At 32.8% G+C, this 11581-nt stretch overlaps 1 protein-coding gene across 2 annotated transcripts; it reads right to left on the bottom strand.

The window, feature by feature from the left end:
* Nucleotides 1-8239: 8239 nt before the first annotated feature.
* LOC146911090 (uncharacterized) lies at nt 8240-11581 on the bottom strand. 2 transcript variants are annotated; one of them, XM_085730364.1, is made up of 4 exons: nt 11304-11581; nt 11174-11210; nt 10675-11075; nt 8240-9738 (listed from the first exon to the last, which is right to left on the bottom strand). In XM_085730364.1, the coding sequence occupies exons 3-4, from the start codon at nt 10893-10895 to the stop codon at nt 8490-8492; spliced, it is 1470 nt and encodes a 489-aa protein (XP_085586490.1). In that variant the 5' UTR covers nt 10896-11075; nt 11174-11210; nt 11304-11581; the 3' UTR covers nt 8240-8489. The 2 variants fall into 2 exon arrangements, with proteins under 2 accessions (XP_085586490.1, XP_085586489.1); XM_085730363.1 differs by lacking the exon at nt 11174-11210.

Here is an 11581-nt window from a genome sequence, read left to right on the forward strand (position 1 = left end):
TTAAATAAGTTGAACTTTTCCTCAAAAAAAAAAAAAAAATTGAACTGTTCAACCTTCAATTATACTTATATTATTACACCATTGTTTAAATTATTTTATCTAATTAAGTAATTGAATTTCAATACATTTTTTTAGAGAATTTGTTTTTTATACTTATACAAAGGGGTATTGACATTTTATGCAACTTTATTTTCTTTCCATTCTACTATTTCTTTAATAAGTCAAACTAGTCCACCAAAATTGCCACCAGATATAACTGAAACTGAGATCTTAAGAACACACTTCAAAATTTTAAACCAACACCACCAAACTAACCTAAATGGAATAAATTTTACTATCTATCATGTACAATTATATTATTTTACCAAATCAAAGAGGAAAAAAAATGTAACCAAGAGCACTTATATGTTAAAGGATCTTTTGTAGTTTAACCAAAGGTCCTTGATTTCAAATCCAACTAGCAGGAATGCAGTAGTATTAAATTTTTTGAGGAAGGACTTTGTCATCTACTGCGATATTAACCGAATCAAGAGATTAATATTTGCAATTACGCACATAAGTTACACGGTTAACACCCCAAAGAGAAAAAAAATGAAAGAAAAATAAGAGTCGAAAAAAATGGATATTTGATGTGTGTTTGTACATTAGTACATGTTCAAGGGGTAAAGTTCACGAAATTTGCTCTTTAGGCCCTTAGAAATTGCTCAAAAGTATCTCGAATTTAGAAAATGCCTCTAAGGATGATTAACCACCGTTCGCTGTTGAATGAGAGTTAACCACCGTTCAGTGCAGGAATAATCTTTGTTTGTAAGTGCCTTCAAATATCAAGCAAATGGCCAACTACTATTCCTACACCAAACGATTTATAACACTCGTTCAACAATGAACAATAGTCAACTATCATTTAGGAGTATTTAAAAAATTCGAGATGCTTGTGAGCAATTCCTATATGTTTAAAGAACAATTTCCAAGGTCACAACACACGCATGAGAAGATTTGCCCAAATAGCTAGAGTCATAGCCCAAATCATACGACATCCACACTGAAGCAGCCCAAATTTTGACCTAATAAACAAGGGTGTTTCTTTTTCCACCCTTCAACGTTCTCATGCACCATATTCAAATTATAAAATTTCAAAAAAATAAGGGTTTTTTTAGCGTGTTCTAGAGGTCTTTTTAACGTGTTTTACCATATCCGTAAAACACTAAAATATCAGTAGGATAGAAAAAAGAAACAATAAATAAACAATACAGGCAGCATCTCACACACATAACAAGAGTACAAAATTTGGCATGCTGCTACAGCTTAAAAATGACCACATATATGTTTTTTTGCATAAAAATTAAAAAGACCACATCAAAAGTAAAAAAAATTAAAAATCGAATAGCAAAAGTAGACAAAAAGTGGTATAGTCCTCTGTTCCATTTGGCCCTTGCTCAACAAAGAAACTCAGTAGATTGGCCCCTGCTGATTAAGGTTTTTTGGAGACCCTAAATGCAGTTTGACAAATTCATCCCATGATATTAAAATTTCTATCTCATTTATTTATTCAGAACAATTTCAAAGATAAAATTGAGTACTTAACTAATGCAAAGGACTTAGGGTTAGTTTGTTTTTTTTTTCTTTTTTCTTTTTAAAAGATCTATTTATTTATTTATTTTTATAAAAAAAACACTTTTGTCATTTTTAAGTGTTTGTTTAGTATGTACATAAAAGTTATTTTTTCCAAAACAAGGAGGTAACACATGAATTAGTTAGAGCCCGTTTGTTGTAGCTTTTTTTTAGGAAAAAATCACTTTTTTTAAGAAAATAATCACTTTTAAGAATATTGCATCCGTTTGTTACAGATTTTTAAAAAAATCAGAATCTAAAAAAAATCTAGAAACAGCTTCAAATGAGAAGCTGTTGAAAGCAGCTTCTCAAAAAATAGATTTTTTTTAGAGGAGAGAGAAAATATGGATCTAAAGATTGAACAAATTTTGTAACAAAAAAAATCGCTTTTTTATAGCTGTATCCAAACAAACTAAATTATTTTTTAAAAAAAGTGATTTTTACCACGGTAAACAAACGCAAAATAGATTTTGATTTTTCATAAAATCTCTAAAAAATAATCTCTAAATTATTTTATGTCAAAATTACTTTTATTTTAATCCGTAACAAACGGGCCCTTAATTTTTTTTTTAAAGAAGTGGTTTTTTTGGATAATAAACAAACACAATAACTTAAGTTTTTTTTTTAAAAAAAATCTCTAAAAAGGATCTCTAAGTTTTTCTAACAAAAAATCTATTTTTTAAAGCTAAAATATACACACCCATAACATAATATAGGATTATAAATTCATAGATCATTTTGAAAAAAATGGTGATTTATCTTTTCTCAAAATAAAACACTCCTTGCTTCTGTCAATAGTCACTAGCCTATTAGCCAGTACATGCTTACATCTCTACATAGTTTTTTTTTTTTTTTAAAGATCTCTACATAGTTAATTACTTTTTTTTTTTCTTTGAATATATATAGTGGTTTGATCTCACGTTTTACTTATGCAAGAGAAATCCTTAATGTTTGATAAATACATGCAAAATGGTTATATACGACCCATCAACATTTCAAAAGGGTCGATGGATTTGAACCCACACACCTTATTATGTATTATAGTCCTTATCAACTAGACCTCACTTGGTCCTATCTTTATGCAAAATATTCAAATTTATTGTTTGGTGCAAATGAAAGTAAATAAAATGTAATTACACATAAAAGAGTCTGTTTCACTTTAATCTGATTCGTAACTGAGACAAAAAGCTTTGGTTTGGTGTTACGTTTCAACCTGTGGGATACCAAACTTGTCATTGTACTTCTTTTTTTCTTTACACCATCAACCAACCAATCTCTATTCTCTATACAAAACAAAGGCGTACCCAACTTACTGCATACGTTTTTTAAGGTACATAGATAGAAAATTTGAGAAAAGCATTCATTTTCTTACTTTCCCTTCCCATTCCACCACTATGTAATTGCATATGATGTTATGTTCCCATACTCCTTTGCTTAGAGACTATGAGTCCTACAATTATAGTGCGTACGCACTATGAAGCATTGAACAAAGGGTCATAATATTCATAACACTCACTAGGCCGTAGCATTGGTTATTTTGAGAACTAGTCCTTGAATGAGAAATTAATAATCAAGTGTTTTCAAAAGTTTATTGCCAATTAAATTAAATAGTACCACAATTCGTATATAAATATAAGCTACCTAATAGACATTATAGACTAGTTTACATATGGTAACATAAAAACTATTGTAGATGAGTTGTAAAGGAAAATTGTTCACTGCAAACTCAGATCTCAATAAAACCTTACTTTTTTTCCAGCTCATAATAAAATTGGACTCCTCTCATATCCCAAACACATACAAAAAAAACACATTCTTTCTGTACCGTTTCTTTTGTTACTATCTGCAATATTCCATTATTAATGAATAAAAATATACATAATGCAAGAGAAATTGTCAGATATTTCATCCAGCACATTGTGCCACCAAGTTTCAACAAGAAATCTAGTCTTAAGATAGGTCCCCAAAAACCATCCATCATTGTTTGGACGGCTAAGGGCACATGATAGAAGCACATGGTGGCCCTCATTTTTATAACTAGCCACAACTCCCCTAATGTTCCCTACATTCCAACATCAATTGCTAACACCTCTGTATTTTGAGTTTATCTCAATTTCAACCTCAATTGATCCCATAGCAATTATTAGTGTATTACAAAATGCTTTTATCTTAGTCAAGTCCCAATCCATTAAAATTTCATGTACCGATATTTTAGATTCATTCCTTATTTTAATTTCATATGAAATTTATACAAATGGTACACAAAATATATTAGAATTTGATTTTTTAGTAGAATTTTTGTACAAAAAAGTGATCCTGATCGATACCACCTAGTGGCTGGATTTAGCAAGTTTAGGACTAATACACATATGCGCACAGGAAAAAGAAAAACAAAGAAAAAGTGTTGTATAGATGCCTTGAAATATCTGACTAGAGAATAAAGTCCTTATATTTATTAAAGAAATGGAGCCCTCGTGAGATGCACCTTAACTTTCGTCCCAAGGAATTAAATTATGCTGGCAAATGGCAATACGAATATGAATGCTTAATGTTTGTATACATAGGATAAAATAATATTGTGTCAGAGGAGTAGTTCAAGAACACTAGTTTTGCCAATGCCTCTATTTAATCTTGTGCATTCGGCAGATCATATAGTAGATGGAGTACTTTATAAATAAATGAATTATATTGTAGTTGTGCTAGGCATGTTTTTCTCTTTTCAACCAATGCTATTCTTTATTCCAAATCTTGCTTATAAATAAACACTACACATTTTTCTCTTCCATTTAATTTTACTACAATATAAGCAAATTTGTTCAGAGCATTCAAAACTTCAAATCACTTCAGTACTAGCTGTACATATACAACACATCCAGCTAACATTAAAAAAAAAAAAAAATCAACCAAACTTGTAGATTTTAACAAATTATTTAATGTTTGTCTCAAGTTGGTAGGGAAGAACTTTAGTGCAAGTAGTAGCTAACAAGGAAGTTGAAAAGTTATTGTAACATGTGTTCGGTTTCAACTTGCAAGGGTCAAATGCTAGTGCCAAAGAAGTGCATAACGACTTAATTACAATATGTCTTTCCTTCATAGTGATACTACTACTACTACTTGAAATCAAAGGAATATATGAGAAATATCCATAAAATATGCTATATAATTGTGTAAACATTTTTTTGCACTACTAATTAAGGCTTTTTTCTTCGGAATCTACCGTAATTAAGGCTTTTGGATCCACAGTTTTGGCCATTTTTGGACCGTCTATGAAACTATGTTTTGGTTTTACGATTAAGCATAGTTTTTCCTTAATTCGAAGTTCTCGATGTCCCAAATCATTTTCTTTCGAGGGCAAGGTGATTCCACTTGACCAATAAAAACATTGATAAAGCATATCTTATAGTACTAAAATAATTTGCAATATTTTTTAAGGTTTCTTTATTTTTACATTACTTTCATATTCTCTCCCTTTTTATCTCTCTTTTTCTTTCTTATCACAACAATATTCCATTTTTCACTTTCTTTTCCCTCATATATTCTCTATATATTCTAAGTGTCTATGAAGGCATGGAGGGTGAAAAATATGCCAACATAATCATGGAGTAAGGTGGAAAAATAAAGTGGCGCTCTTCAAGGAAAAGGGATGTCATATCTGTTTTTTTTTTTTTTAGGGTTGCTTATTCTTGCCAAGGAAAAAAAAGGCATCGAATCACTTGCAAGCAAGGAAAGGAAAATAATTTTTGATCTATTAACCTATTGGGTAAGTAAGGATCATAAGACCATTGAATACTCGTGGCTAAGCTAGTTTCTATTTTCTTTTTCGGGTACAACTCTTTAGCTAATTTTTAATTTTTAACTTGGAGGTAATGGTGTGCCTAAATGATGTGTATTGGTGTGCGCACACCCAGTGGCGGAGCTAGAAAAAAAAGCTAGGGTGGACCATTAAAATTAACCGTTGAAAAATTGTTTAAAGCCTCGCAAAATAGACCTATAATTGAATTATTTAAATTTTTCGGGTGGGCCACTACATCACTTTGCGGGAATTTGAATCAACCGAAACCTAAAACCGACATAAAATTGTATAAAAGCTCGCAAAATAGACCTATATTTGAATTATTTAAATTTTTCGGGTGGGCCACTACATCACTTTGCAGGAATTTGGATCAACCGAAACCTAAAACCGACACAAAATTGTATAAAATATCGTAAAATAGACCTATAATCGTTGATTTTTTAATTTTTGGGGGTGGGCCGTGGCCCACCTCAGCCCATGAAGGGCTCCGCCACTGCGCACACCAAATCTTGTGGACCATATAAGTATTTTCTTAATAGAAAATGCTAATATGTGTCATAAGGTATTAATGACGCAAATTAGTATAACAAAAATAAAAATTATGTATTGAAAATTGCGTCAATTTATTTTTCAAAAATTTTAAAATTAATTTTTTCAATAAATACATCTTATTTGTAGAATTCTTAATATGTGTCTTTGTAAGAGTACATACTAGCATGAATCTTTATTTGTAGAATAAATTATAGTACATCAATTAAATTAAAAAAATTCCTACTTAAACATACTTAGAAGAGTTCATATCTTTAATAGATTGACAAAAGAAAGGGGCAGTTATACATCTACATTCAACATTCATCCTTTGCTAGGCTAACAGTGGCTGAAAATTGAAAGCATTGAAGTCCCCTCTCACCACTATGTGTTGGATATTCTCAATGCATGTAGTTTGTTTTTTTTCTTCTTTGACAGAAGGATTTTGACCTGTTTATATTATTGCATTTATTTGCTGGTGTTTGTATACATTTCACGTTTTACTTACATTGACATTTTAGCTTAAAATTAGTGGATGCTAATGCAAGTCAGCATGTGCATTAAAAACTTTATGGCAAACAAACAGGTGTATGATGTTTCCTTCAATTTATCATCCAAAAGGGACAACCAAGGCATTACTGTAGAAACGCAATAATGCATCCTTTACATGAAAACAGAAATACAGAGTGTTTTATTGTATCAGAAACCACGCCTAAAATCATACACCATTATTACGCTTTGGATGTTGAAACCCTCATTGATTTCAAACTACTCCCTTCATAAAAAAATGGAGTACTACTATGTACATTGAAGTTAAGGGTCATGTTAACTTGTGCCCTTAGGGCACAAGTTAAAGAGCTTAAAAAGGAAATTAAAAATAAATATTATATTAAAAATATAATTTTTGCAACTTTTAAGACATTGAATGCACAAGTTTCAAGAAAAACTTTCTACATTTACCTTCTTAACTTATGCCCTAAGAGCACAAGTTAACATTTCCCTAAAGTTAATCTCACTTCAAAATCAGAATATTTTTGTTTTATTTGCAAATTTCAAGGTGGTAAATACTTGACGCCTCGATGATTTATTTTAGATAGACAAAATAACAATAATAATAACTTAAAAATAAATCAGAATTGTAGGAGTTAGGGTTTGATCCCTATCACCTCGTTTCACCTAACAATTTATCAATTAGGATTTGTGTTGTGTACACACAAAGTGGTGGACTAATTTAAATAAAAGAAATTAGATAAATGATAAAGATTGAAAAGCGTAATCTAAACAAAATTTTATTTGCTCTTTTACAATCTTTGGTAGGGCAGATCGTGCCAATAATACAACACCAACTCCTCCCCAACCTTAGTTTTGCTGATACTAAACTCTAGCTCTCACTGTTAACAGTGTTTTGTGTTATTGGAAAGATGGCAAATCTATTTCAACTAAAATATGTAGTAACGTGCAATGGAAATGAAAGTTACTAGTAATAAACGTGCATAACGCACTTTTAAATCCCTTTGTTTTCTTGTATTGAGTGCAAGATTAAATCCTTTGCTTTCCTTTGTAGTATAGTATGTGTTGAGAGAAGGAAAACAAACACTGACAACCCCTTTTCCTTGTTCACTTCAAAACCGGGTCCTCCACTCCACTACAATAACATGACCACTTTCAAAGAACCTCAAAAGTCATGTTCCATGACATAAATGGGTAGCAACTTTCACGGATATAGGAGCGACAGTATAGAGGATCGTATGTGGTGGTACACTTTAATTTTATTTTATTTTTCTTTTCTTTTTGACTATTACAAATTATTTTGTTAAAAATTAGTTAATTTATGCTAACTCATAAAATGTATAGTATACTATTTTTTTCTAGGGAATTTATAGAATAATATTGTGCTAACTGGGTTAAGAATAAAACTAAGACAAAAACCGACTTGACCAGATTCTTGAAGGCAGCAAAATTTTGGTGTATGCAGAATTATATATATATATATAGTATTTTTTTAATACTAGTCAGTTTTCTGCATTATTATTTTGAATGCAGAAAACTTTTCTGGATAGATTAACCACCGGAGGAAAATAATAATAATGCAGGCAGATAAAGACGATGAAAAAGCTGAGGCAATCACCTCCAGTCCCTATTCCGGGCCTCTGCCATAACAGCAAAGCCTTTAACAGAAATATAATACTATATAGTACAACTTTTTTCAGATGGCCATTAGAAGCAAAAAATTATTACCGTTAATCATATTCAATTCATTACTTCAGTAAATAGCATATGAAATTTAAAGAGGATTTAATGGAAGGGTTGAAGGGAAAAATCCAAAAGTAGTGTCTCAATACTAATCGATCTGTACATCTAATAGATAGAAAAGAAGATTACTAATATAAGATATAAAAAAAGGAAAAGGTGACAAAATTTTCCGGCAGTCTAAACTTTTTTTACCCATTTGCATTTTGTTTGTACAATCATATCTTAATGTGAATGAAAGAACCAGAGATTCCCTCTGCCGGTAACATCTCCAACATAGCCCTTCCCACCAATTTTTCATCAAAACTTAGCAGCTCAATGCTTCATACTTCACCGGCATTGGTCGATTAAATCGTGCCTGCGTCAACAAGCTTCCTACCACTGCAAGATCACGGCAAAACACACCTTGAAACACCGCAGGATTCACGGTACAAGAAGATATCAAAGGCTGGTCATTTTCCACAAAAACATTACTACTCTTATTTTCAGCCTTGTTATTTTTCAGCTCAGCTTCATTTGTTTTCTTCACTTGAACTTGAATTGCTGCTGCTTGTGCTTGTGCTGCAGCAGCAACATTCTTCTTCCTTTGTTTCTCAGCAGCTTCCTCATCTAAAACATTACTCATCACACTTGTGTAACCCTTCTGAACCAATCTATACAACAACAATGAACACATCTTTGCTTTCTCCTTAACAGTATCAATATCACGTTCATCCGCAAATTCACACCTTTCAATGAAATTTGTAGCTTTATCTGGCTTATGGCGAAGACATAGCAACAAATGAGCTCTTTCCAATTCAGAACGGGAACACCCACGTCGAACTCCAATCAATGCATAGTAATCAACACTAGTGGTTTCACCAGAAGATAATCTTTGTTTCAATTCTTGAATCTTAGTGGTTAAGGCACAAAGTTTTCCTGGAATCTCTCTGTATCTTACATTGTGGCGTTTCCATGCTGGACCGGGAAGTTTACGATCACGTAAGATAGAGTTGTAGAGCAGCTTTAAATGTTCTAAATCGTGAAGTGAATCAGGTAAACAACGAATTGCTTCGAAGAGTGAAGCTCTGGTTTCAAGTGCTTGAATGCAGGTTGGGTCTAGTGAAAGAGTGCGGTTACAATCAGCGATGGACTCTGCAATTCGACCAGCAGAACGGTGTGCAGATGCTCTGTGCATGTAGCACTCGGCGAGGAAGCCTTGTGGGGCAGCACGGCGACCGTCTACTATTTTTGAGAAATGGCGAATGGCTTCTGAGTAGAGACCAGCGTCGAGGGCAGCGAGTGCAGCTGCACGACGGCGGAGGAGGAATTTGATGTGGCTGAGGAGGTGTGTTACACTTTCTGTTTCGTTGAGAGGGGCTCGTGGCGGTGTGGTGGGTTGTTGGTTTGGGGTGTCTCCAGCCAATGGGATAGTTAATAGAGGAAAACTGTCGTCGGACCAGCAGACACTCTCTCTCCGGAATGCTGCGCTAGCAATTCTTTTTCCTGTTTGGAGAAGAACCATTGCATCCTCCATCAGTCCTAAATGGCAGCATGCTTCACCCAAAACCAAGTATCTGCACACACAATCAAAATTATTTAGGAACAATAAAACATCGAATTTGATTCCATTTAACGACAACAAAAAAACCATTCACCAAGGAAAAACATTCAATTTGATTGATTTTTGTGGGAGAAATCTTGTTATTGCTATTATTAGTCAACCATTTCAGTGAAACTATTATTATGCAAAATTCGGCAAAGATCAGTATCATGGACAATGTTTGAGAACCATACAATCAAAAATAGTCTTTGAGATTTGTTGATGAATTGTATAGTCTTTCATCCCTTATTACCTCTTCTGGCCACTTCAAGAATGCATTATCTCTTTGATCTTCCATTGACAATAGAAGATGAAAGAGACAATGCATTGTAGAAATGGTAGAAAAAGAGACTAACACAATCTAATATAAACATGTGAGACTCTATGATACCATGGTTCTCAAACATTGTCCACCCTACAACCAAGAATTTCCCTAGGTAACAATTATTAACCTTTGTGATTGACGGTAAAAAGAAATCCTCAGTGCACATGTGAATAATTTAAATTAAAAATAATAATTCAAAACAGTAAATTGTACTCCAACTTTTTATCGTGCATTGAATTTGATTAGATTCTTTTTATAAACATAAACATAAAAAGCTGTAAACCATTTAGCCTCACTAGCTGTAGCTGGCATGAGCATTTACTCAAACCTGTATAGAAAGAGTAACAAATACGCTAACTACAATCTGATCTCACACAAATAGGTAAAACTCATTAATTTCGTCAACGAAAAAAGTCATCAATTAATAGCCAGAAACTCCACATTGAAGAAAATGAAATGAAATACCCTTACTAAAAAACTTCCAAATGAGAGACAGATTTCAAATTTGCAATGCAAAAGCAATGAAACAGAACAGAATACGTAATAATATTATTAAAATAATGAATGTGAAAGTTGAAACATTACCTCCATTGCCCTTCTTTCTCACAACTTTTACAAAGCCCTGCCATAACCTTCTTCTTAAGATCAGAAACAGAGAAGCACTTAAAGCTCTGATCTCGAACCGGTGAATCAGATGAAAGAAGCTTCACTCCTTCTCTAGAAGAACTATCAGAAGAAGAAGAAGAAGAACCAGAGGAAGGATCTTCATTCGCCATTCTCAAACTTGGAATGTAATCTTGAAGCATATTGGCAACATCTTTGAATCTTCTTAGGCAAAGCAATGACCTAGCTCTAAGCTCAAGAGCTTGATCCAAACGCGGTGATATGGCTAAAGCTGCGTCGAGAAGATTCAAAGCTGAAAGGATCTCGCTCTGTTCTTGTGTTGCTATTAAGCTTCGTGCGTCTTTTATGTATTTCTCCACAATCTGCAACAAAACAAAAAAAACACAAAACATTAACAAAAGGAACATGTATTGTTTCTCAGAAAAATGTTACTAGAAACAACTATAAACTTGGTTATTACCGAAAATGCTGTCTTCCGATTCGATCGGAGCAAGGAACTAGATATACAAACATTAGAAGAACAAGAACAAAAAAAAACATCATTAACTAGGATGATTTAAAGAGAAAATCATGTTGTGTGAAAATGTTACCTTACGGTTTGTGAGCCACCAATGTTTCTTTTCTGTAGCGGTTAGAGAGTGAGTTGTCACCGCCATTTTGTTCTGTGAATTTTTTTCAAACCCTGGTTTTCTTCTTTCTCTTCTCACTCTCCTCTAATCAAATCAAAACAAGAACATAATATAAATATATGTACTGAAAAAATGAAGAGAGATGATGAATATATAAGAGGAGGAACAAGAAAGAGAGAACAGGGTTTGTTCTAGAGAGAGAGAGAGAGGAGAGAGAGAATTTTTGGTCAGGGAAATAT

This window comes from Medicago sativa, chromosome 7, assembly GCF_051527215.1.
Source record: "Medicago sativa cultivar Bolivia chromosome 7, Bolivia_mono, whole genome shotgun sequence".
Classification (NCBI taxonomy): Eukaryota; Viridiplantae; Streptophyta; class Magnoliopsida; order Fabales; family Fabaceae; genus Medicago; species Medicago sativa.